The 27,079-nt window shown below is 40.8% G+C and overlaps 3 protein-coding genes across 5 annotated transcripts; all 3 read right to left on the bottom strand.

Annotated features, from left to right (window-relative positions):
* Positions 1 to 797: 797 nt before the first annotated feature.
* Positions 798 to 15,712, bottom strand: LOC147059141 (uncharacterized). Of its 3 annotated transcripts, XM_085907880.1 has the most exons (10): positions 15,547 to 15,712; positions 11,643 to 12,014; positions 10,770 to 10,889; positions 8,138 to 8,194; positions 6,292 to 6,438; positions 6,031 to 6,192; positions 5,711 to 5,839; positions 4,950 to 5,370; positions 3,725 to 4,451; positions 798 to 2,815 (listed from the first exon to the last, which is right to left on the bottom strand). In XM_085907880.1, the coding sequence occupies exons 1-10, from the start codon at positions 15,659 to 15,661 to the stop codon at positions 2,777 to 2,779; spliced, it is 2,289 nt and encodes a 762-aa protein (XP_085764006.1). In that variant the 5' UTR covers positions 15,662 to 15,712; the 3' UTR covers positions 798 to 2,776. The 3 variants fall into 3 exon arrangements, with proteins under 3 accessions (XP_085764006.1, XP_085764007.1, XP_085764008.1); XM_085907881.1 differs by lacking the exon at positions 8,138 to 8,194; XM_085907882.1 differs by lacking the exon at positions 5,711 to 5,839.
* Positions 15,713 to 16,823: 1,111 nt separating this feature from the next.
* gpa33a (glycoprotein A33 (transmembrane), paralog a) lies at positions 16,824 to 21,316 on the bottom strand. The gene is made up of 7 exons (XM_085906819.1): positions 21,136 to 21,316; positions 19,917 to 20,083; positions 19,416 to 19,632; positions 19,168 to 19,332; positions 18,969 to 19,085; positions 18,737 to 18,863; positions 16,824 to 18,229 (listed from the first exon to the last, which is right to left on the bottom strand). The coding sequence occupies exons 1-7, from the start codon at positions 21,173 to 21,175 to the stop codon at positions 17,734 to 17,736; spliced, it is 1,329 nt and encodes a 442-aa protein (XP_085762945.1). The 5' UTR covers positions 21,176 to 21,316; the 3' UTR covers positions 16,824 to 17,733.
* A 300-nt stretch (positions 21,317 to 21,616) lies between these two features.
* Positions 21,617 to 27,037, bottom strand: vegfd (vascular endothelial growth factor D). The gene is made up of 8 exons (XM_085906823.1): positions 26,149 to 27,037; positions 24,079 to 24,280; positions 23,846 to 23,966; positions 23,713 to 23,782; positions 23,509 to 23,636; positions 23,316 to 23,431; positions 22,820 to 22,985; positions 21,617 to 22,731 (listed from the first exon to the last, which is right to left on the bottom strand). Exons 1-8 carry the CDS (start codon positions 26,260 to 26,262, stop codon positions 22,713 to 22,715), a joined length of 936 nt encoding a protein of 311 aa, XP_085762949.1. The 5' UTR covers positions 26,263 to 27,037; the 3' UTR covers positions 21,617 to 22,712.
* Positions 27,038 to 27,079: the final 42 nt, after the last annotated feature.

Below are 27,079 nucleotides of genomic sequence, written 5' to 3' on the forward strand. Positions count from 1 at the left end.
ACATCTGGTCCATATCCTCAGTACGTATGATCATTCCTATGTAGTTTTACTCTTTCACTGTTTTTGAGATTAATCCACCCTTCAAAAATCAACTGCTGCAAGTTTCTGTGAAAACCTGTGCAAATGTGTTGGGTTCAAACTCACAGGATAGAAAGGCGGATCTTGGGATTGTTTTAAGCACCCTCTTAAACACTGTCCTATGAAAAATAAACATATTTATGCCATAAATAGTTTCCATTTTAAGAGTCTCACCATTTTCTTTGATTTTACACCCATGAGTTCATCTCAAATTCAATGCAGTAGTACATGGCTGAAAGACATTGAATAAATGCTCAAACGGCTATCAAAAAAAAATCCAAAGCTGAGCAGGCAGAACTACTGTGTGAGTTTACTCTCCAGCTGTGTATTGAAGAATGGCAGCTTGTCACTGCAACAATGGACAAAGAAATGAGTCACACTTGGCATAGTTTCCTTAGGCAAAACTTAAAAAAAAAAGTCACCCCATTCACCTAATGATGTTCCACCATTGTACAAGGTTCCATCAAAGCTGACATTTGACTGCTACTGTTGTAGGCGTTTACGCAGAAGTGGCAAGGGGTGACCTTTAACCTATAGCATGCCATTGAATTTCCTTGATATCCATCTTAAGGTCCATGGTAAAATGACTAGGGTGCACGAGTATCTAAGACATTCTTATATATTAAGTCACTGCTATGTCTTAGTAGTGAGGTCAAAGTGAACATGAATAAATTCGCCTCAAACTGGATAACAGAGATGCTTAAACGGTTTTCCATATTCAACAAGATAATATTTATTTACCCAGTCGGCAAAATTAGGTTTTTCTGAATTAGTCAAACAAACAATTCTTATTCATGTGACCACATATCAAAATACTAGCCCTCAAATGAAAATTTTAGCTGCACTCAGTTAGAGGACACAACAAAGGGATAAACTCAAGAATCCGATTTTTACAACTTTTAATGAGGAATGAAGCTGCACTTACGTACACAGAGAGTCGACACGTTACTGATTCATTAATAGGGACTTGATGAATTAATGCTGTACATGAAATTTTTAATTTAGGTCATGTTGTTGTTGACTTTGACTTTTGACTTTGACAGGAAGCAGTCAGCACTATTAGTCCAAACCCTTATGAAGTTCCCGTTAATGCTTGTGAATCTCATAACAGACAGTGCAGAGTTTCTCTGTGTTGCCTTTGGATGGAGAACAAACTCCTAAACTGACCTGATTGGTCAATTAGTTGTTTGAGCTATTGTGTGGTAGCTTTAAAACAAAGAAGTCCAATGGCGGGTCGAGGTCAACGTCACACATTATTTGGTATTGTTAATTTAGCGTTATCGAGTATTGGTATTACTTAGATAGTTTTTGATTTTCCATGTTGAATGACTCCAGATTTCTGTATTTGGTGATACTATGTTCCTCCATATATTTGGGATTCACTGAATTTGTTTTCTGTGTGGAATCTATCTCCTGTTATTTGCTGAAAACTCGCCTATACAGTATATCTATGCTGTTTGACAAAATTTCATTAATTATTATTTACAGAATTACGCCCGCGACCCCCGTAGGGACAAGCGCTACAGAAAATGGATGGAAGGATAGATGGTTGCCATTATGTTAAATCGTCGGTATTTTAGTCCAATTGTTTGACACAGATTTTTTTTTTACAGTTTCACATCAAATTTGAACAGATTTTTAAAAATCTGTGTAAAACCCCAATGTAAAATTCTAATTCTAACACAGATGCTACATAAATACCACAAGATCGAATGTTAGGGTTGAATCGAACATTTTTATACAGTCAACACAATTCTGTAAAAAAAATTACAATTCAAGGGGCACACGTTTTGTTCTGTGATGTTTTTCTCTGAGAATAAATTTGAATTCAAGAGGTTGAATTTAAGTGTTCTTTTTTGGGTATAAATTTGAATTTAAGACGTCTAATTTAAGACGTTCCGATTTTTCATTTTTCCGATTCTTAATGTTTGAAAATTTCAGTTTGATTTTAAAATAAATCATTAAAAATTCAAATTTAAACAGATGGCACAGATAGTTCCACATAACTGAAGCTAAGGAACTATGTTGGGAACAGAGGAGCTTCATTTAGTCAGGACAGTCATAATGGAAACAATTAAGTGCTTTGCCGCCATCTTGTGGCATCTATGGGAAATTACAAACCTTTTAGGATAGTCGTTGATTACTTGAGGTTTTCCACTTTTTTTGCAGAGTTTAATCCGTTGTACATTATTTCTTGTTCTATTGTGTAGACTACTATATTGAATGGAATTGTTTTGGGGTTTTTTTTTATCTACAAATGTTTTTAATGTCTGTTATTGGTAGTTAACATATCTTGCCATCACATACATAATCCCCACTCTTTATATTGTACGGTAGTTATCTCATCGAACAAAAATGAATGTGCTCATTGTGCCGGAGGCATAAAGCTACTTTCACGGGTCTCCATCCCCCTTTAAAAAAAAGGAAGGTCTGTGGGGTGGTCCTGCCAGAGGGGACTTTCCAGGTCACACACACCAAGCCCACATGAATCCATCTGAGACGTATTCTTGGTGACTGGTGACAAATGAAGCACTGATGTCATCAGCAGTTTAGCTTATATCCGTGTCATCTATGTCTCCATTCTCATGTAGTAGTTACAGTGAGTCTTTTATCAGCTCACACGTACGTTCTGTAGCTCCCATTGAATCACATGGTTGTAGAGTCTGCCCCTTCCAAGCGCTGAGGCTCTTACAGACGATCACACAATGAGGGAATCCCGGCTGAGAAGAGTCCCGTGCTGAGGATGAAAACAATATAATTGAGTTTACATGAAAATATCGGAATGTTAGGTTAGACCACACAGGGTTATCGTGGTAAAGCAGAACCGAAGGACAAACTACACTTCAACTTCTGTCATTACCATTCACAGCTACTAAACCTTTTGCCATCTCTGGTAAATATACTATTTGGAGAAGAACTTTTGATGTTGAAGCGAGTTTTGTCCAATATTGTAAGAGGGGGGGGGGGAGATGTTAGTGAGGATGGAGGAATTGAATGCAGAGCAGAAAATTCTACCTAGTCTTCATTCGAGTCGCATGCAAACCTGACCTGTAAAGGTAAAAAGTTTAATGTAGAGCAGTGTTTCCTGACCTTTACTCTTTTGAGACATATATGAAAAATGTCACAAGTGGTTACAGAGGGTAATCAGAAATGAATATACCTACCTAGTGCAATGGAAGAGCATTTAACTGCTCTTCCTCTCACTATATCTTCGTGATTGACAAGGATAAATGAACAAAGACACATTATTTGCAGTAAATACAAACTATTTCGCAGTGTATCCTTCAGTTTAATACCATGCTGTGCCACGTCTGCTGGAAGATATGCAGCAAGTGATTAAGAGCAAGAAGAAGAAGCAGAGAAGGTCACCAACTAATCTCCAGTAAGTCTTTCTAATTATTTTAAAATGGGATACAACCTTAAAAATGCTGGGTTAAAAAAACAAACCAATTTGGGTTAAAAATTGGACAAATTGTTTTGCCATAAACAATCCCTTTTTTATTTATTTATTCCCTCTCCCCCGAAAAACCCAAAGTCGGGTCACCTATTGTGGGGGGGGTTTAGAACATGGAACTTTTGTGTCTTTTCTACTGCTATGCCCTTTTTGCAGCGTCAGCATCCATCACAACCAAATCCTCTAACTCACCACTTTGCGAGCCTTGTCTCTGGTCTCCCCTCGCCGACTGAGCGGGGAAGGAGCATGAGGTTGTGGTGAGCGAGGGCATGGTGGCCGCGGAGAGGGTCTGTCATTCCTGTTTCGCTCTGTATCCGAGTAAGGCGCCAGTGAATCAGCTTCAGGCGGCCTGTTGCTAGGTGACCTGCTGCAGTGCCGGCCGGACTCCCCGCTGCTCTTTTTCGAGCTTCCTTTTGAGGGTGTGTCTGAATCGTCCTCTCCCCGGGAGCCGCTCTTCCCGTGGTTGACTCCTCGTAACTTAGCTTTACGCTCCAACAGGCTATTCAGGAAAGCTCTGTCATAGTCTTTCTCTTGAGAAGAAGTTGATGGTGGACTCGCAAGGGGAGGCGGTGAGGCAGGACGCTCATTGCCCCAGGTGCCCCGCCTCTTTTTAGGGGATGGAAGTGGACTTATATCATGTCCGTTTTTCTTCTTTCCTCTAGGTCGGTCTTCGTGGTCACCGCAGTCTCCGATCTCATTGCGATTGTCGTAGTTGTGCTGCGGTCGACCGTGCCGGTAGGAAGGATATCGACTGAATTCCCGATGCTCTGGCTCATCGCATTGGTCCTCCCTTTTTTCTGCTTGTCTGCTTCCTCTTTGCTTGTAAGTGGCAGCGAACTCTTCCAGCTCATCCAGCGAACCGGTCCGTCCCGCAGTTTGGTAGGTCTTTCTTTCCAGATGCTCCGATCGAGGGTTCCATCTGCAAATACAAAACCATGCCGAGGCAGGACAGAAAAAGAAAGTGAGGACATTACAGGTATTTACTTTGGGAAGATATCTTGATATATCACTTGTTTGCTGATTTTGTGCACTAGCTAAAGCCATGTCGAATATAAAACGATTGCTTTAGCAACATCAACTGAATTAAAAGAAAAAGTGTTACAAAACTGGTTTAGTTCTTTGTATTCTATTTAATTGTTATAACTACATTTTTATCCATCCGTCGTTTTTCCACCGCTTATTCGGAGTCGGGTTGCGGGGGCAGGAGTTTCAGCTAGGAAGCACGACAGTTTTATTTTATTTTTAGTACAATATTAGATAAAGACTTCTAGTTTTCTCATGCTTCATTTAGTCTTTGCTATCATCTTGTGGCATCTATAAGTAGTTTCAAACCTTTTTGTATGGTCATCAATTACTCAGCCTAATATCCCTAATTTATTTTGAGTAGTATATAAGATGCAAGTTTGGTTGACCTTACCTGTTGTAACGGATCTCTTCACTGTGGTTCTGTTGCCGAGCATCACGTATGTGCCTGCGAGACTGGGAAGCGGAAGGAGGGTCGTCGCTGTAGCGGCGTGGCAGGGTTGAGTCCTCTGCACATTGACGGTGCTTGGATTCAGGTTCCTCGCGATAACGCTGGGGTGACAAAGGGGGGTCGTCACGGAACCGCTGTGGCTCTGGGCTGCGGTTTGAGTCCTCACGATAACGCTGGGGTGAAGAAGGGGGGATGTCACGGCACCGCTGTGGTTCTGGGCTCCGATTGTCCCGGTATCGCCTGGCTTCAGGTTGAGGATCATGATCCGGGATGGGGGGAAGAGCTTTCTTCTGTACATTCCGGAATGTTTGGCGAAAAGCAGTTTCTCCCTCATGTAAGGAACTCAGCTCAGACATGTCGCAAGCTGGATTGATACACAGGAATGGGAAGATGCATTAGCATGACAGTCAATGCACATTTAAGAATTAATATTAGATTTAATGGATGGAAAAAAACTGAGAGAGAAATTCAAGCGCTTGATGAGAGATGCTAAAAACATTCTGCCAGCCAAGCAGACATGCAAGTTTGCGGAAAAGTCAAAATTGTCAAATCCTGAAACATGCAAACACAAGCCTAATAAGTAACCCTAACAAGTAAAAATGAGATGTGTATTCCAACATAGCATGCAAATTTGTGAGGAAGCTGAAGAAGCTATTGATTTCACATGGACAGTAAGAGCCACAGAACGGGTTTCTGAAGCTTACACTGGTGACTGGTAGACCTGGCAGGGTTGAAGTGAGCCAGTTGCTTCTCTACATACTGTAGAACCCTGAGAGAGTCCTGGTCCTGAGGTGAGGGCAAGCGGTAGGGGGATCCTACAGCATGCATCGGAACTGGACATAAACACTGGACCTTATCAGCACTGGGAGATTTTCATTGTTTTTCTCTCACGGTATGTTTTGACTCTGATGATTGATGTGGTGGAATTAGCATGACATCATAGTTTGGGACACTGGGCTTTGAGTTCAAATTTCAAGTTGAACCGAAAAAATGGCAATGTTGTCTGGAAGTGAGAATGATTTACCTGCTGTGAGTAGACTACTATCTGAAGGAGGGACAGATGACAGCTTTTCCACCAGCGAAGGCGGCGCGATGGGCACCATTGCCGGAACACCGGAAACAAAGCACGGCGCATATGCAGGTGACTGCAGGGTGGAGGTCTTTATCCCCTTGCCGGCCTCGTACACTAGAAAACAAATGACTCGAGTCGTTGGAATTGCTGCACTCTAAAAACCTTTAGAGCTCCATTTGAAGGTTCTTTCTGTTGTGTTTGTACGATACGTACAATGTTTGGGGCAGCAGCATGTATCCGGGCAGCAGCAGCAGCTCACGTAGCAGCAGCAAGAGTGAGGACAACACTGACACCAGCACACGCCAAGCAACAGAAGGAATAACACGCTGCCCAGGGCCACGGCTGCCACAAACACCCATTCTGGAAGAGTACACAATCAACAGAGACATTTTTATTTCAAGACCTCTTCTTATCGTGTTTTCAATTCTTTATTATAATGATTAAATATGGAACATGAGTGCTTTGCTCAAAAGAAACTTTGCAATCGAACCCACTTGGTTGACAATGAAAAGCTGGATACTTGTGAGCATGCTAAAAGGATCAATGCAGGGGGGGAAAAAAAAAATCCAATCTAAAGTGAAATGTATCAGCAATAAAAAATTCCAGCGGTGGGCAAGTGGTTGAATTCATTGCCTTGCACTATGGGGACTCTGGTTCAAGACCAGCCACTCTCATCATCGCATGGCTGCGATGTCATTGAGCACCAATATCCTGAGCTGCTTCCTTGGTGATGGTTCATAGAAAGTTTCTAATTTGCAAGTATAATTCCATTTGAACTTTCTGGGAATTTTCCACCCCATTCTTTCACATTTCAAAATATTCAAATCTTTAACAGATTTCTTCCAGTTGAGCTGTTGGAAATGTGCGGCCATCCATGACTTAATCATCTAAAATACAATTAAGACGTGTATCTCCATGTTGACACCGTGTCTCTGGAGTGTAGACAGAAAAGGAAGGAGGAGGCTGATAAGAACATTTTCTGTGAACTCAAGGACAACAATATCTCTTTAAACACACACACACATACACAGAGAGGAAACCTGATTTAGCTACAGGAAGGAAAGCACCAGTTCCCGCTGCTGTTTCAACAAATCCACTTGTGATGGGATCTCAATTAAAAGCATTACCACACACATCCACTGAAAAGATAAGCTTCCAGGGACCATTCTGCATGACCCAGTAACTTCATGTCATCTACTGTATACAACTGGCCCACAAACAGCACGCTGTGTGATGATTAAATACTTAATGTCACATAAACAAACGTCCCTCCCTATACTGGGGCGTTTCAAACAATAAGATAGTATGCAAGCCACAAACGGAAATAAACCTTGAATCGACATAATCGCTGTTTCACAAAAGCTGAGTGCATTTGAGTGAGTGCGTTAAACAGCTCTGTAAAAGTTCTCCACTATTACTAAATCCATCAATTGCTTTAACAAGTGTTCCTCAAACATTATGACAAGTACCCTTCTGAAAAAAAATACTCTCCAAGTATCACTATCATAACTAACTTTCAAATAGTAGAGTAGGACTAAGTGTTCAGAAAAAAACAAGCGGTTAATCGCAAAAATTTTACTTATACTGATAAGTCTGCATCGCTACACCCAGACTGATCAATAATACGATGCTTAAGTACAGAAACATGAAAAAATATAGATTTCAATGATTCAACAAAAAAATTTGACTGAATTAATCCCCCCCCCTCTTGAGTGATATTGCTAAACTGATGCTTAGCTTTCTTTTATTCTAAATCATTAAACAATTCCAAATAAACAACAATAATTGGTTAATAAAGATTAATGAGTGAAAAACTGTTTGGTACCACAGTATACTTCAATGCAAAATAAAATGTAATCCGATAACGGTACTCAATTGATCGCTGGAATAATCGATTGTAAAAATGATCAATATTAACAGATCTAGATTGACCTGACAAAGGTCCACTAAACACAATTGTTTGCCCAGTAAACGTAAGCACAGACATACGTCCACTTAGTGTTAGTAAGAGTGAAAAGGAAGCAGGTGAGGATGGGGGCGGAGTACATTATGCCCCTACCTGGCATAATCTTCAACTCAAAGCCAGGAAGCAGATCTTCAGGCACGCCTGAGAAACCTGGTGAGAGACAGAGCACAAGTGAAGAGGAGAGGAAAGGGAATGAGCTGAAGGTAACCAAGAATTCTGCCTCAAAGAAAGTTATTGGTGCAGCAGCAGCAGCATGCATTGAGACCATGAGAAATAGAAGAACTTGAACACAATCACCTGCCACTTTATTAGGTACACCCGAACACGCGCTTGCGATCCAATATAAAAGCTGTCCACAGTTAGGAAAGATTGTTTTGATTTCTTTTTGGTACTGTTGTTTTATTCAGTTATAAATGTATATCTTTTTTTTTTTATTATTTGTTTTGTGTTTTTTCTTGTATTACTTGTAAAATGTGAAGATATTTGATTAAAATTGTACTGCTGCTTTTCATAAAAATGACCATGAATATATTTGTAAATGCAGTCTATACATATCGGATCACATCAGAGTTTACGAGTGTAAATAATGTGGCTGGAGTGTGTCGACAGAATGTGAGTTCATCAGACAGGTAGTGAAAAAGGCTCAGCATGCACCCATTCCACTCAGATTTCAAGATGCCCAAACTTAAAATATAACAAAGCAGTTTGATTGTTTGATTTGCGAAAATAACTTCAGTGATGACGGTCTGCAGTGAATATTTTTACATGCAGAGTTGCAAATATGGTGGCTGTCCGCATATACACAGGCCAGGTGGGAATTTGGCAATCTTAGTTGGAGCATTCCAGTCATCAATTCAAGATGAGTCTCTGAAGAATTCTGTGCAAAATCAGTCTAATTCCCTCAAATGCACTACTGGCACAAAATAAGGGATATTTTCCTTATGCGTGAAATTTCAGAAGGACACTAAGCTGGACTTGATTTGACTGTCTTCAAACTTTTAATAAGTAGTGTATACATAAACCAATGAAGGATTTCTTTATTTTGAGGTATAAATCTGACATACTGTGTATGCGGAAGCAGAGGGGAAAGTGACAACGCTCCAAAGTTGGAGTATGAACACTAGCTTGGTCCCAGCTGACCACCATGGCCATACCTCAGTCAGCATCCTTCAGGAATGCCAAAGTGGCTTTGGAAACACACACACGCACAAAAAAAAACACACTGAGAATGTTGGCAATCTGATAAAAACATGGTGCAGAAATCTGCTGTATCTGGACCAATCTGCTCTTGTGTAATTTCTGATGACTCAGTTTTGCATCAGTTGCAATATGTTGCTTACAGTGTGCTAACATGTGCCAGTGCAGACCGAAGAGGAGCATTTATGCTGGATTCATGTTAATAATTATTCATGATAATAACTTCTAATGTGTTCAAATGAAGTTATTATAGCCTGTGAGGATGAATTTAAAACCAATTAGGCAATAAAGTATGTGTTCATGGGTGTATTCACCTGTACACAAAACATTTCCAAACTACATTTACATTACATTTTGACACATTTTGGCTCATTTGATTACCACAACTACAGACTAAACATTAGCCGGGGTCACATGATCCCCCCCATCTGTTGTATTACACAATTCTGACCACTACCCCCTCTTTGTCATGAAATAATCCCCATATTATTGCCAATGAGGCCATTTGTTCAAAAAAAACAAAGAAACCTCTAAACCATCCTCAGAGGCCTCAACAGTTGTTATGGTAACAGAAGCGCCACACATGCCCTGCCCGTGCCACAGAGACAAGAAGATACATTTGAACTCACAGATTTCCATATTTAAGGCCTACTAAGGAAAATCTTGGGATTCCACCCAGTTATGATCTGCAAGGCCAAACTGGTCATGTGGCGTTATTCAAATAGCAGCGACGTGCTGATGCGGGCTCTTGTGCATACACATAAGTCCTCAAGTGCCAGACAGACAAAAGGATCAGCCTCAGAATGAATGAGGACCAAGGCTCTCAACGGTTGCTATAGCAACACTTACAATTGCACATAAATTGAGTACACTGTCACTGTAAGTGCAACAAACAACACACAATAGAGTTACAGTACTCACAGATGCTGCAGACTCACAAACACGACACATATGTACAAAATGTTAAAAGACCTTGTTAAGGGAATTCAAACATATGATTCAGCTTTTTATATCTAATATATTTGGTAATATTTCAAAATTATTCTGTCTTATTAGCATATTAATATTATAATGTTTAACTCAATCTGTACATTTTGACTCCAACTTGTCCGTGACAACTTTGGGTCAATTGAATCCCATGAAAACTTTTGAATGACTTGTTATTTACCAGACCGATATGTAAACACAAACAAGGCACAAGGTTTGATATAACAACAAAAAAAAGTGAGTGAGTTGTTTTGACAAGCGACCATGAATTTCCGTGAAATACCACTGCTTGTTTCTAAAGCGGCTTATTAATGAGGTTCTATTGTTCTCTTGGAGTTGAATAGGACCACGTATGAATACCACATTATGCAACACTGTCAATTTGGGCTCCAGCATTTATTTCTTACACAGGCTGGAGAAGACCTGTCAATCAATAGTTGGCGACTTAGTGTGTAATGTGTTTTATTCAGGTGTACAACAAGAGGCAACACCTGGATTCTGAGGTTCACGGACTAAATGCGGTTCTCCGAAAGCATCTTACCCAGAACCAGCAGCTCCACAGAGGCTTCATTCTGTCCCACCACATCATCAGCTATCACCACTTTGCACGTGTACACGCCGCTGTCACCCCATTGGACCTCTGCAATGCGCAGGTCTGCCTCTGCAAGACACAAATAGACACAAATAAATAAAAAAAAACTCACTTGGTATCATTTTTTAAGGTGCCTGTGAAGAAAATAGAGAAAACAGTTTGCACATTTATTCATCCAGTTTACACTTTCCAGTTCATGTACTACTCTATTTGAGGTGGAAGGTTGTCCTACTAGTGAAAAAAAAAATCATACAGCAGGAGAAAAAGTGCTATAAATGAGACTTTCTACTCGTGTACTAGATGCATATCAAAGATATCCAATCAATCTTCAAAGCGGTTTTGCATGAGTTTGCCTCATGGCTGGTGTATTTTGGCTGAAGAACTATCCACACAGGACAATGCAAGGAGCTCAGACACAAAAACTACAGCCAGGAAACGGGCTATATTCTTGATTTCCTTTTCCTGTTTGCCGAGGAAGCAGGCAGAGCGGCCCCTGACATGCTCCGCTTACGGTGGGCGACCTCCATGTATCACTTTCTATATCTAATCTAAGGATTGATGACATGTATTTCCTTAAACACTATTCACAGTAGAAAATGCAAGTACCAGTACCAGTCCGCTCTTTGTCCCCACTAGTAAGATAGTCCATGGACTAGTAGACCGACTGTGTCTTTGTGTTTTTGTTACCAGAGAATCTAGTAAAACTACTAGTGAGTAATTTTGTGCTACAAGCAAAATCCAGGAAGCTAGAGTGGCCCAGAGAACAAAAAGCAGTCATTACGGCACGAGTGTGATTTGGGAAAGTGTGTGCGCGCTCCTCACTGTTGATGATGGAAACATCTCGGTTCTTGTAGTATTCTGACAGCGTGAAGGAGGAACCAGACACAGAGGCCACGGTTCGCACTGTCCGGTCGCTGTCCGAGCAGTCCAGGTAGCTTTCTTTCTTCCCGTTTTCGTGGCCTCCTCCTCTCATCAGTCCGCCTCCGACCAGCCCTCCGTTCATGCTTTCGGAAACTCTGAAGGAATCCCGCGTACGGTCCCGGCAGTATGACTTGTAGACCCACTGCACTATGGGCGTTTGGGTGGACACGCTGTTGAACTGGCACGGCAAGACCACCGACTGGAACAACATGGCGTACCTCTTCTCATCTCTGACTAACACGTGGATTCCGCTGCACTGCTGCGGGAAGAAACCTGCGGGAGAACAATGGCAAGGTTGACTTTTTTTTTTGCACAGAACATGCTCAAGAAATAACAGTGATGGGTCACGTGGAAGTCGTTCAAGCATTAATTCAATATCCATGTACGGGTATGCTCATTCTATTAACTTGTATGACAGTGCACTAGTAGAATGATTAGGGCCCACTAGTAGAGTGATTGTATCATACTAGTGACATTTTTACAGCAACTGCAGACGAGTCCAAATCCAGTCCATGAGGGCTCCCAACATGCCTGTTTTAGATGTTTCCCTCCTCTAACACACCTGACTCAAAGGATCAGCAAGCTCTAGTAGGACAACTAAGCGTTACAAACTAATAAAAGGGGGATTTTGGTGCTGGTACTAGTACTAGTGTGTGAAATATGCCTGTCGTTGGGCTTAGTGGCGTTACTAGTACAGCTTTATGCATCCATAGTTAGGTTTAATTGGTTACAAGTAGGCCAAGTGCACAAAAAGTATTTAAAAAAATAAATAAATAAATAAAAATTCCACTGCACATTTCCAGGAAGGTTTCGGCCTACTAGCAGGACAACTAATTCTTACTAACTTACTAGTTACTAAAGCTGTATAAGATCAGCTTGTACTCGTACTACTAGCCAATAACTACTCATACGATTTTAACTTAACTAGTAGCATACAACTTTCAACTCATGTCAGCAGTGACTGGTGGTTGTCCTACTAGTATACCAAGGTAGTCCTACTAGTGAGGACAAAGAATGGACGATGGCACTTTCAGTTAAATATCCTTGATACTAAAATGTTATAAAAGGCTTCCATAAAGCCATTTGTGACAGCTCTGAGTAAAATAACTGCATAGTATTTTTCAAATGAGGTATGACATTTCTGCACACTAGTAGGATCACTTTGTGATACTAGTAGCAAAACTGCATGTTACTAGTGAGTCAAAACTGTGCACTTGTTGATATCTGTGCACCACTCATGCTACCACAGAGTTGCACGATGTAAACTAATTGAATTCTATCCAGAATCATTTCAACCAGTGGCTATTTTGCCTCACCTGTACCATGTAGTTGTTCACTGATGACAAAGACTCTTGAATAAACGTGCCCTTTGGCTTTCCACAGACAATCACAGAAAATGAGATGTTGCGTCTAAAAACTGCAGGAATACAAAACAAAACCCATCTGGCAAACGTGCAGTTTGATGTGATAAAAAAAAAAAACCAAGGCTGAGGTGCAACTCGCTCAGCCCCGTTGTTGTTTTCTAGCCTGAAGCTGCAGGGGGCTGGAGTCACATGATGACCAGGAGTTTGAACCCAGCAGTTCAGTAGTAACATTCACCCCAAACGAACAATGTGAAAGAACCCATCCGATCCACACCCAGTAACATCTGTGAAAACACGAGGTCCAAGGATCAGGTGTTTTAGGGTGCGAACGCAATTGCTTCAGCACGATTAGCCCTCTGTCTCCTGTCTCCCACTGGCTTGCACTCACATTGTGTTAAGTTAATTCCTGCTTCTGCATCACCATAGCACTTGTGGTGTTTTTAAGTACCAATTTCAATTTTGTATGTACAGTATGATCATTGTGGTTTTTTTTTCTCTGTCACTAGTTTGATACCCTCATGTGACTAGCAGGTGCATGCTGCAGACAGCTCTTGGGACTTTTTCAAACTACCTCTGGAACATTATTAAAAGAATAAATGCATAAAATACATTCATGGTATGAACAGTTTGAAAACTCCCACCATAACAGAGGCTTCCTTTACGCACACTGGTAAATCTAAAAATCCACTTCGCAAACTTTGTAGCTCCTGTACAAAAGAATATTTTCACTTTTGTGTATTTTGGATCACTTTTGGAATTGAAAAAGGATATTTTGGATTTTTTTTTGGTTTAGAGTAAAGCTCTTTTTTTTACATTCTTAAGAATCTTAACATTACTTTAATTATATAAAAAAAATGAGTTACAGTAAAAAATGTGTCCTGACAGTTGACTGTTTTTATTTCCATTCCCTAAGGGAGAAATCATTCCCAAAGCAAACAAATCAAGCTAGATGGATGGTAGTCTTACTGAGAAATCATTCCACTGTATAGAACTCCTAGGCAACAGTTTGTACTTGTCTCGGGATCCCAGACTGTAAAAGTCAAGTGTACAAAAAGAAGTATCTTGAAGTGTACCATCCCAGTGACAGAACTTCACTCCTTAGCTAAATTTGTTGAACTGTGAAAAATGAGAATACAACATCCCTGACAACAGATGTGACCTCCATCTCACCCTACTCCCACCCAAATTCTTAAACTACCTTAGTGGAACTTTATATTAGAATGAAAGAAATGTTTTAAGACCAAACAAAACTCAAATGGAGATCCTAAAGAAAGAGTTTTCACTTGGAAGTACAGCAACAAAGACAGAGGACATATTCTTTCAGGATCAAGCGCCCTTTATTACTTTTATAGAACAAAATCCCTCCCGGAGAGAACATATAAGCAGAAGAAGAAGAAGGTAGAGGGTGGGGGTATCCTGTTGCAATATTAGAAGAGGGGTTAAGAATGTTGCAAGGGTGTGGCATAAACATTGCAATTTTGACTCAAATGACAAAATACTTGTAAGTTTCTGTCTTGATGGTGGCACACAGACATGACATCACATGTATGAAGTATTTCCACTTTCTTTCCTTGATGCCTATTTATTTTCATTTCAGACCATTTGAAAAGAAATTTCTGGTCAGTCTAGGGTTAGGGACAGCAGGACAAGCTTATAGGCTAATTTCTGGTAGGATGCTAAGCAACCACTTCAAAATAAGGGCAAGCAAGATATTCCCCATCTATGGCATTTAAAATAATAAAAAAAAGAATCGTGTGATTTTTATTGGCAATTTGGCCTTAAGAATGAGGTGAAAGTGTCTAATTTAAAGAACACATGTACATATAAGGTGCATTTTTTGAAATGTTATTGTTAATATAGCATTTTGGTTGTGTTGTTAGGTTTTCTCTCTCACAATGTGCACTTAATCGCATGTTAATAAAAGAGGTAAGATTTTGTGTGCAAGTTTTTTTTTCCCCCACATTGTGCCAAGTTAAGAGAAATTTTATTTTCAGTGAGTCTCTCTGGACAAAAAGTATCTTTTGTCATACCATTCAGAGTAGAGAGAACTTCCTTAACATCCCCTCAGCAACTCTTCAAGTTACCGAAATGAGAGAACTATTGATTGATTGAACATTTATTGTATAAACCTGTCAGTAGTCACCTCTTCTAATCCACTCTTCCCAATTCGGATTATTCATTTATGATTTAATTTGAAATCAACTGCAAAAGTAGCGGGTCATGAAGGAAACTTCTTTCAAGGTGCACCACTTGACTTTCAAATCACTGCAAGATAGGGGTTGGCGTCAATCGTGGCACCGACAACTTGAAATATGACCATCGGAGTCAAAAATAACGAGTAATTTTGTTTTACAAAACGAATTACTGCATGCATCAATCTATCTGGCAGTGAACCAACCGTACAACTCGGCATGTGAACCTGCTCGTTTTTTTCCACCTACCTGCCAAAAGAGTGATCAAGATGAACCATTTGGGGATGAAAATCCTGTTCCAGACGCTATAAGTGAAATGCAATTGATCCAAGTGGACATTGCGCTCTATTTTCTTTCGCTTCATCCTGGACGCCACTTCTTTCCCGCACACAAACTTCAGACGTCGGTGCAGCGAGAAAGTGGCAAATAACGGGACCCCCAAGCAGCAAGCTAACTATTAAAACGCATTTTCCGGCAAAGCTTTTCACAATAAGAGCACTATTGTTTCAGATTTCTTTTCAGAATAAAGATCCTAGGAACTAGTACAGCAGCATCTTGCGAAAAGGCATGCGGGCATTACAGTGGAGCCTCGGTTTTCGAACACAATACGTTCCAGAAGGCTGTTCAAGAAGTGAATCATTCGAATTGCAAATCATGTTTACCCCCCCAAAAACACATCATTTTTTTCATTTGCGCATTTTGTCCGATCGCGCAACTGCAGCGCACCGCCAAACGCGCTACCGTAGCGCGTCGCTGACCACGCAACTGCACCGCGCTGGTCGCATTATTGTGACAGAGCGGCTGCTGAAATTTAGAAACTATTTTTAAAGTCCTGATGTACTTTCCAAAATTTAAGTGGACCTCAGTGCGCAGGAAGTTTAATTTTGTCCGATCGCGCAACTGCAACGCACCCGACAAACGCGCAACCGTAGCGCGCCACCAAACGCGCAACTGCACCGCGCTGGTCGCAATATTGTGACACAGCGGTCGCTAAAATTTTGAAAATATTTCGAAAGTCCGAATGGACTTTCAAAAATTTAAGTGGACCTCAGTGCGCAGGAAGTTTAATTTTGTCCGATCGCGCAACTGCAGCGCACCGACAAACGCGCAACCGTAGCGCGCCACCAAACGCGCAACTGCACCGCGCTGGTCGCATTGTTGTGACACAGCGGTCGCTAAAATTTAGAAAATATTTTGAAAGTCCGAATGGACTTTCCAAAATTTAAATGGACCTCAGTGCGCAGGGAGCTTAATTTAGTCTGATCGCGCAACCGCCTGCAGCGCGCCGGCCGGGCGCTCACTGTCGCATTGCTTTAGGAGCGTCTTTGTGTTTTTGTGCGTCTTTACTGCTCCCACTTGCTTCCTTTGGAGCCATGATTAGAGTTGATGCAATCCTCAGAGAAACGAGAATGTAATAACGAACGGAGTCAGTTGGCATGCGGGTCCTAGTTAAGATTCCACACCCAACTGTCCATTTCAATTGATACCTAGTGCTCTAGTGTTTCAAATTCAGTGAACAATTTTAAAAGTCTGGCAGCTTTATTGAATAGAATTTACATAGTTTTACAAAACATTACACTCATATGACATATGGAAAACATACATTTACCAAAGCTGAACTATAAAACGTTTATTTTCATAAAAGACAATGTTTGGCAAGGAGCAATTATCACAATATTGTAGAATAAAAATTAAATTAAGTAAAATAACCCAGAGAGGTTATTAAGGTATGTTACATATTTAAAACGTTTTGTTCAATGTTGTTCAGCGACTATTTAACTACCCAGAAGCTTCCATATGCAATATTAAGTGCACCCGTGAACCTAATGAGGAAAAGTACTCTATAAAAGGATGGAAATGCAAGAGAAAGACAATTTACAAAAAGTAGAGGTAGACCACACAGAGCTACACTTAAAGGGCAAGGGGAAAGGCGCAGTTCCTTGACACTAAAATGAAGCAAGACTGCCGCAAAGCATTCTGAACTCTTCATAGTTTCTTGACACCAAGATTACCAGTAATTCCCTCAAAACCAGTTAATTGAAATGTTTGTATTGAACAAAGAGAGTCATTTGCCTCCGCCTTGTGGCAACTTGGTGTCAACAAAGTAGTACCGTACATATACTGGAGTTGAGTCGAGTTACATATATACAAAAAACATTGCTTTGACCATCAATTATTTGCAGATTCTCAACAGGGCTCATTTCCAAAATCCCATCTCAAATTCCCATTAAAATTTTCAAGAACTGCACAATTTGCCACCCTAACTTGAGTGGTTGCAAAGAATGAATGTTACAAGTTGGATGTCATGAATTATTTCTAGTTGTCGTTATTTTACGTGGCCCAGGAAAGTGGGCGATCTAAATTACAGTGCCCCTTCCTTTTGAGCTCATCCATAATCAGTTCCTACAATTAAGATTATCAATGAACCTGTCAGATTTATTCATCTCTCCTGCGCGGTCTATCGGAACTGTCCCGAGCATCGTAAGGTTCATCGTAGCGGTCGTCATCACGGTAGCGGCGATCTGTGTTTCTCTCATCGTCGTAGCGATCATGGTGGTCATCGTACTTATCGCGGGGATCTGTACGATCGGCATAGCGGTCGTCATCGTCATAGCGCCCACGGCGCTCCTCGTACTTGTCGGTGTAATTGCTGCGCCGATCGGTGTAATCGCTGCGCCGGTCATCAAACTCACTGCGACGGTCACTGTATTCGCTACGGCGATCGTCGTAATCCCTGGGACGATCGTTGTAGTCGCTACGTCGATCGTCGGGATCACTGCGTGGGCTTTGGTCACGTTCGCGTCGTCCTTCGTTCCCCTCCCGAAGAGGCGCCCTCACGCTGGGCTCGTCTTCGTCATCGATGTGTCTATCGACTGACCTCTCACCTCCGTTCCTGTCAGGCACTTTACCGGGACGCGCTTCCTCTTGAACTCTAAAAAGTGAACATGACAATGTCATGTGACTGAAATCGTTTGCTTTGACTTATTCTCTTCATTTTGTACCATTTCATTTTACTTCACAGTTCTAGTGGCGTTTGATTGATTTTTTTTTTTTTTGCCAGATTTCAGCCTCTTTGTCATGCAATATCAATCTACAGAATCTGTCTGGGCCTTCAGAATCACTAGAGCCAGCCCATGTAACATCAACTATTTGCAAAGGGAGTTTAATCATATTCAAACTCAAAGGCCTAGTGAGTTTATCGTTGAATAATTCAGCATACTTTTGTCCTCTTATTGATCGTTCACAGTCCAATTTGTTCCATCCAATTAGTTTCACTAACACACACACACATATCTAATGTAATAAAACAATACACTTATATTTTAATTTAGTCTGTGCACTCTTAAAAGTTCCAAGGGCTCTTTGAATGAAGTTGGTATGGTATGAGATTAACCTCTAGTTGCTAATTAGTTAAGTGTGTGAGTAAAACAAACGTTACCCCATCTCATAATCCTCTTCCTCTTTCTTCTTACGACAGCAGCAACAGTAGATGACGACAACCAGGATGATCAGCGCGGCGACAACTCCTGCGATTATTCCTGCTGTGGAGCCGATGTTCATGGACGCTACATGCACATGGAGGGAAGATGAACAAGAGGAAAGGATATGAAAATGCAGTGTTGCAAAAATAAAAAAATAAAAACTGCAGGGTGCTCAAAGGCGTTTCCTACGTGGCATGACTGTGAGGGTGAGGTTGCAGCTGGCAGAGCGGATCTTGTTGCTGGAGATGCAGGTGTAGTATCCTGATGTCTCTTTGGTGATGTTGAATAGAGACAGGATGCCACCCTCTGACACAAGGTTGCACTTCCTGGCATTATTATTTGTGCGATACAGGTGATATTAAGATAACGGTAAAAGTCGTGTACTTACTGCTGGTAGTCCTCGGGTCTTTCATATGAGGAACATTACGTGCATTAATACTGTTCCACTCGTAGGTGGGTGGGGGTGAGCCCTCTTCTGAGTGACAGGTCAGGTTGATGTTCTGGCCGTATTGCGCGTTCCCCTGGATCTGACATATGGGCTTCGATGGAGCCACTAGAAGCAACGCAGATACAGAAATGTCACGATATACGTAATAATCATTGGACATCGATGTTCCATGTCATGAAAAATGTTACCTAGAACCACCAAGCGAGTACTGTCAAAAAGTGTGCCCTCCGTGTCGCCCGGGATCTGGACACGGCATTCAAATTCTTTATTTTCCCCAAGTGTGATTGAGGAAATCCGCAGGTCGGCCTTTCCCGTAGCCAGGTCTACGTCCATTGAAACGCGCTTTTTGTAGGCTTCTTTGATGTCGGTCAACGCACCAGCAGAGTAATATGTGGCGACCATTTTCTGTTCAAATAAACATCAAAATGTTGATCACATTGTTGGCCATTTAGGTCCACCAGGCTTCATTTTATTTGAACAAGGGTTTTGATTTATATCTAATTGAGCCATTTCCAAATTTCATCAATGATTAAAACCATTCAAATCTATCAAATTTCACATTTTGGCTCGAAGTCAACCATTTGAAATGCATGAAAAGTACATTTTTAAATTCATTGTTTATTTGCTGGATTGAATCCACCTCAATTTGGGTCCATTTAATAACAATCCAAAAACAAAGGAGAACTAACCTCATCAGCATTAGCTTCTAATCCTTCCACAGACCAGGTGACGACCACCAGTGGTGGCTTGGTGAATGTGGATTGGAATGAGCATGGCAACGTTACGTTGTCACCTCTGGCATATTCGTACTCATCCTGCGCAATGCTGACTTGCAAGGCGCCAATGCCCACCGCCACTGGAATGATGTCAAAAAGCAAACATTTTTACAATGATACATAAATGCTACAATGTTACACTTTGCATTTGAAAACAAAACACAAACACTTTGAGGCTTTACTTGGTTAAAACGGGATTGCTACTTTTTTTCAAATTCCACATCAATAGATGTAAATAAAGAGTTCAAGTCAACCGCGCCACACTTGAGATTCTTCTGACTTCATTCTAACTGAATCTGATCTAAAATAACAAACCAGGGAGTATCCATTAATATGATGCAGAAGAAAATGCAAGCTATTACTCATCACTGGCCCTAATTCTTTTCATCGGCTGCAAGAATTGGGACATCTTGTGCCAGCATAAAAACTCAACTCTTCAAATATGTTATGTTCAATCTGAAAAAGTAAAGAGACATTTTCCAGTTACAAATTTAGTATTTTCTATACTGTTAACTTGTTTTTCTGACACAGAACAGGATCATTCTTTTCATCCTCAGATTTTAGCTGTCCAAATGTAAATTAACAAGGTAGATAATCTTGTGCCCCCCTACCCAGTTGTGTCAAATGATCGAAACACAAGTAAAAAAAAATTTCTTTTTACTTTTTCATTTTCACTGCAAGTTTGTTTTCCTGTCACCTAAGCACCGAAATTGAAACAGCAACTTAACACTATTGGTACTTGCACTCCCACTTAAGTACAGATTGTGAGCAAGATGGGGGTACTTAGGCTCACAAAAAGGTGGACTCCCTAAATTGTTTCCCATATCGGGATATCGAGACTTTGAACACGGCTTGGCCTGGGTATTTTATCGAGCAAAAGGGGAAAACAGCCATGTTGGGCGTTTCCCTATTTCATTGCCATAGTACCATTTTACATCAAGTTGAGACATAAAAACACACAGGTGGTGTCCTTCCCTACATTTTAAAGACAATTTGGTCTATAATTCAATATGCACTGCCTCAATAAGTACACAAACATTTCAGAAGAGAAATAACCATTGAAAAGGGGAATGCTTTACAGAAGTAGCGCAAACAGAAACAGGTGTGGCCCTTTTAAAATATTCCGACTCACTCAGATACAGGAGAGTGATGATGGAAATCCTGGTCCGCATGGCCACAACGTCGAAATTTTGGCCTTTGGTATACTGTGAATTGTAAGGCGAGTACTGCACCGAAACCCGGCCTCGTCGATCTATGTGCCGCTCCAGGTGAAGCGCTTCAGTCAGGGATTGGCCATTGATTGACAGCTCACCTCAGCCAATCACAGACACTCTCGCAGCACAGGTAGCATTCTTGTCCCGCCCACCAGACATGTCTCGGCCTGCTCTTCAGTGCTCTTCCTACCAAGAGTCTCTCATCAAATTTAACACAATCTGTTTTTTTGTTTCAGTTATAACTGTCGAAATAAAAAAAGCGCCAAATTTAACGACTAGATTTACAGTTGTTCGCTCACGAGGCGGAGAATGTGGACGATGTTGAATCAGGTAAGTGGGTGGTGCGACATTCAAACAGTTTAAACCAGTGTTGGAACCTGTTTGACAGGTTGGAGGAGAATGTAACTTCTGCTTTGACTGTATTGTATGGGTAGAGGTGGGAAAAGTAATCACACCTTGTATTTAAGTAGAACTGCTTGTATAAAAACAAATGATACAAGTTCAAATACTGATTTAACCCCTTTTATCTGCATCAAAGTAGACTGAAACGAGGTATAAAGGTCTCATATATATATATATATATATAGTAAAATGGAATTTATATTGTCACTTACATCAATGCCATTTTAGACAAGTTTGCAAACCAAAGAAACACTGTATTATTTAAAGTGAGTTTGAGTATTAATAGTTGTCAACCCAGAGTTCAAAACATGACATGCATATGACCTCTATTTTGTGTAAATGTGTCAGGGTGTTTGCTATGTGACCTTTGACCAAATTTCCTTTTTTGTACTTCTACATATAACTTTATTGTTCTTTCAATTTAATGATGCAATTTTTGTTTGTTTTTGTAAATGTGTTGATGTGTGCATCCACGTGACCCATGGGTATCACTAAAAGTGTCCCAATGTCAAAAGAGAGTCGTCGAGGGGTTAAAATGACTTTTAGGCGGGTTTTAGCTATCAATTGTATTGTGACAGGTGGATTGTAATTTATAACTATGACGTTTCAGGTGAAAAAAGAACCTAACCCTGATTTCATGAATATTAAAAAATATATTACATTATTATTATTATTATTATCATCATTATCATTATTACAAACTGATGTGCCAGGGGAAAAAACAAGCATTTGCAAATTAGCCAAAAATCATCTCGAAACGTTTACTTGTATCTCTGATTAAAAAGAAGTAAAAATTTGTTGACCCGTGTTGTAATATATCACAAATGAAATGCGAGCAATTATTCACAATGTATTGATTCAAATTATAAAAATAATCTTTTTAAGTTCTATATATTCAGTGCACAAAAAAAATAACAAATACATTGATTCAACATAAGATCGGCATGTTAAGAATCATTTAACATGGTCTTGTGACTAAGAATCATTTCCATTAGTTCATGTGAGTTGCATAAATAGTGTTGTAAATAAATTATGTGCCTCTATTCCTCTGCTTCCAAAAAGAATGGTCTGCAGGTTGTCCCCGCTATTGCTTCTACTTGGGCCACTTGCATCTGCCATTCAGAGAGACAAAGAACACATGCATGCATGCATTCAAACAACCAGCCTGTATATCGAGCTCCTGTCCTGAGTGTGCTATACCTGCAAGAGGAGGCGTCAAAATGTTGACGTCTGTGAGAACAGATGGAGCTGTTAAGATGACAGCGTTGGACCGCTCTTAGTTGACTTGTCGGCTCAGCTCGCGGAATGCAATCGCAACGATCCACATCGATCTCACAGTCAGGCATCCATGAAGTCATTGGAAACTCTGAACAGGAAGTAATTACTGACCATTAAAGTTACTAATAGATTAATTTCCAGAAGCTCTTGCATAACTGTAAAACTCACATACGTGACTTGTAATTCAATTTTGATTAATAATGTGTTGAGGATGTTTTGAGGTTTGGTGAATATTTCCTTAACACAAACATAAAATACTTTTACTTCTGGCTTTTATTGGTGATATAAAGTACAGCATAGCGATGCCCCTGCCCGTATCGGCATATGACGGTATTTGTTTTTTACTTATTTAGTAAAATTCCAAAATAAGTTCCCTTGCACACCTCATGCAATATGACCACACAAAGGAAACACTCACCTGGTCTACTAGATGGGTATGGTATGCATCTGTCACTTGCACAATCCCAAATCCAACCGCTAACGCAAAGCCTCTTGGAATTCTCAGCCCCTGAAAGTTGTTCGATCAGAGAACATCTGCAAAAAAAACTAAATTAGATCAGACAGTGCAATAACCACATTTGACATATTTTGGAGAAAGTTTTCAGACTCACCCACTGCTCCTCTGAGGTTGAGCATTCCGTCGTATAATGGCTGGCTCCATGCATCTGCATTCTGTATGATTGGCTACTTTAATCAGCACAGGCTCTGGTACAAACTTGAAAGGAATCACACTCAGGACCTGACGCACATGCAAATAAAAAGTGTGTGAGAGATTACAGTCTACTCAAGACCAACATGCCCAATGGCCCACTTACAGTTTTATTGACCAGCACTGTACTTGTGTTTCTGCACGTGACACCTTCTTGGTTGCAGCAGCCGCCACACCTGTCAGGATGGAAAAAATAATCCATGATGAATGACGTGGAGCTGGGTTTGTGTTAAACAAACCTATGGACGGACACGCAAGGTGGCTTGAAGAACATGGACGGGTCAGTTCCCAATTCCTTGGCGACATCCACGCACGTCTCTCTTGGCATGCATTGTGTCCGCTGCCACTCCTCATCTATGGCTGCATGCAAAAGAGACACAACATACTAGAAGAGGCAATCAAGGATGGAGTTTGTGTGTGTGTGTTTCATTAGTGTTTCAGTCTGTTTCTGAATATTTCTGTAGTGCCCTACTTTTGAGTATTTCCAGGCTGTAAGACTCGGCCGCATAACGGGTCGAGCGGTGGGAGCCGGCCGAAGGTGGCGAAAAAAGAGAGTCCGACTGTTGCAGACTCATGCGGCATTTCCACAACTTCCAGTCGGGGAAGTCTGCGAGTCGGAGCAGCTCGTCAAGGCTGGAGGCTGAACGCACCTTCCTCTCCCACTGCTTCATGACCTGCACAGAACACTCACTGTCATCTTTTCATTTATGGCCACAGAAAAGCGAAACATTTTTGCAAATCTTTTTCAACTTGTATTTGAGTGAATACGGAATAAAATCAAGATCTTTGATGTTCAAACGCGTTCGAAAAACTAGGACATAGGCTACAAAAGTTGCGGAATGCTCAGAACACATCTTTTTGAAACATTCCACATGTGATCAAGTTAAGAAGAAGTAAATGAGTTTTAGGATTGGCTATAAATGGAGCATCCCTGGAAAGGCTCAGTTGTTTACAAGCAAGAACGAGAAGTTAAAACTATACCGTCCAAAGCGAAAGCCATATATCAACAATGGCTGAAATGATTCAAAGTGGAAAAGTGCGCTGTGGTTTGATGAGTCCACAAGTTGGGGAAAAAAAAAAGGACCATGTGGATTGCAAGCACAAAGTTTAAAAACCAGCAAAAATGCTCATCTAAAAGCCTTTTTGGAACATGTTGCATTAAATCCAAATGAGTGAATATTTGTAAAAAAATAAAAATCAATAAAAGGCTGACAAACCAACTAAATATATACATAACGTTCACTGTTTGAAAAGAAATATTTTGTCTAGATCCAAATAAATATAGGTTGAAAATGATTTGCATTCATTGTATTTGAATTTATGATTTGACTCCAACTTCACTGGAATTGGGGTTTGTCATTTTCGTGCACACATCTTGTCTTACACAAGGTAGAAACAATTTATCTTGGAGGGCTTGGTTCATGTACTCAGAATTTGAGCATCATGCCACCAAGTGTCTCTCCAGCGTATCGTTTCTTTTACAGCTCACTCTGTTCTTATTCTCAAGCGCTGTGTGTGCACGCTTACATAACACGAGAAGAAAAATTGTGGGGTGATGCCAGCAAATATCTCAGTTTGCTCATTTCAGTTGCGTATGTTTCAGTGCTGTATGTGAGATTTTTATGTGCGTGATAAACATGCAAAGTATAGACAATCTGTAATTTAGTTTTTCAGCAAAATTATGAAAAAAATATTTGTAATAGTGCCCAAAAAAAAAAAAGGACAATTTGTGACTTGTGGAAAAATGTCCATTTAAGTACATAAACAGAGCAGAGGTGCAATGACAAGCATCAATGTATGTTGCAGAAGCGTGAGCGTGTTCACTCTGCCACTTAAATCGGAAAAATCCAAAATTTTGTCCAGAAGATTCGTGTTTGCTAATGAGAAACAGCTCGTGAGAGGATGTTGACAATATTGAAGGGGGAAGTGAAACAGCATGTGGCTGGGACAGAAAAGTAATGAGATCAAGGGAGAGCAAATAAAAGTTGAGGAAACTCAATGATCATAGATTCCGCTTTCAGTTATTTGAGAAAATCTCCAAATGCATCATATAGTGGCCTCACATATTTATTTACTCAACCACAGAAAACCCACCAATGAGTCATCTTCTATCTGTCTTCAATGTATTTTTATTGAGTTTGTTTTGATGATTTGTTATTGTCAGTGGCAGAAAGTTTACAACTACGTTGTTACCGTACTTAAAGTAGATTTTTCACTCATCTGTATTTTGTACTTTTACTGAAATACTGGAGTTGAATCAGTATTCTGCTTGAACTGGATTTTTTTTAAGTACAGAGTGGCAGTACTACTTTTGCCGGGATGCACTTGCATCCACCCACTTATCCATCCGTCCGTCCATCCATCCATCCACCCACCCACCCAACCACCCACCCACCCATCCATCCATCCATCCATCCATCCATCCATCCATCCATCCATCCATCCATCCATCCATCCATCCATCCATCCATCCATCCATCCATCCAAAGTACAAGCTCCGTGACTTTTGCGCATAAAGCCAAAAAAAATCCATGCCACTCACCCTACTTCCAGCTTCTCTCTGTAAACCAAGGCTCCCATTGATCCAGCTGAGCTCCACCAGCAGAGTCACCAAGCAGGAGGCTCGATAAAGAGCGCACTTCATCTTCACCAGCATCCACTCGGATCTGGCGTCTGAGAAGCACTCGCTGTGAACTCGTCGTCTTCCTTCTCACAGCTGTCTGCCTCTCTGACTGCCAGACTGACTGACCTCCTCCGTGTATGTGCTGCATAAACTCTCAACCTCACTCTGTGTGTGTGTGTGTGTGTGTGTGTGTGTGTGTGTGTGTGTGTGTGTGTGTGTGTGTGTGTGTGTGAGCCAGACGTAACCTGTCACAAAAGCAGCCCCCAGACACCCGGCAGCCAAATGGAGGGGCTTTAAAACTTGAACGTCTTATTTGTGCAGCTTTGATGCGGTGTTCACTTGAGTAAGTAGGCAACGAGCTAGAAGCTGAAAATGACCTCATAAAATTCAAAGAGCCCCTTGAAGGCTTCTTATCACCCACCTCCTTCTTTGTCCAAATGGAGCTAGCAAAAAAAAAAAAAAAAAACGCCTGAGAGTTTCAACCTGTCCTCTCTCTGATTATCAATCGAAATTAGTCATTGGCTGCCTTATCTCTTTAAGGCAAAAGTGCATTTCCCCCATATGAAACTGATTTGCTTCTTACTCTCATCCTTTCCTTTCCAATGCTGTTAAATGTCTTCATCATGTGTTTTAAATGTGATCCAGACAACTGTTATATGTGAGCAGTACCGCCCCATCATGTCTTACAGATGACACCCCTCCCTACTCGGAAGAAATTAACATTAAGGAGGGAGAGACTTCATCATGCACCTTTGTGCAATCTAATGAGATCCATGAATGCAGATGGCATAGTTTTATGTCAAATAATTCATCTAATCATGAATAACGTTTCTTTTTACTTCTCCTATAA

Source organism: Syngnathus leptorhynchus, chromosome 3, assembly GCF_054491065.1.
Source record: "Syngnathus leptorhynchus isolate UIUO chromosome 3, UIUO_Slep, whole genome shotgun sequence".
Taxonomy (NCBI): domain Eukaryota; kingdom Metazoa; phylum Chordata; class Actinopteri; order Syngnathiformes; family Syngnathidae; genus Syngnathus; species Syngnathus leptorhynchus.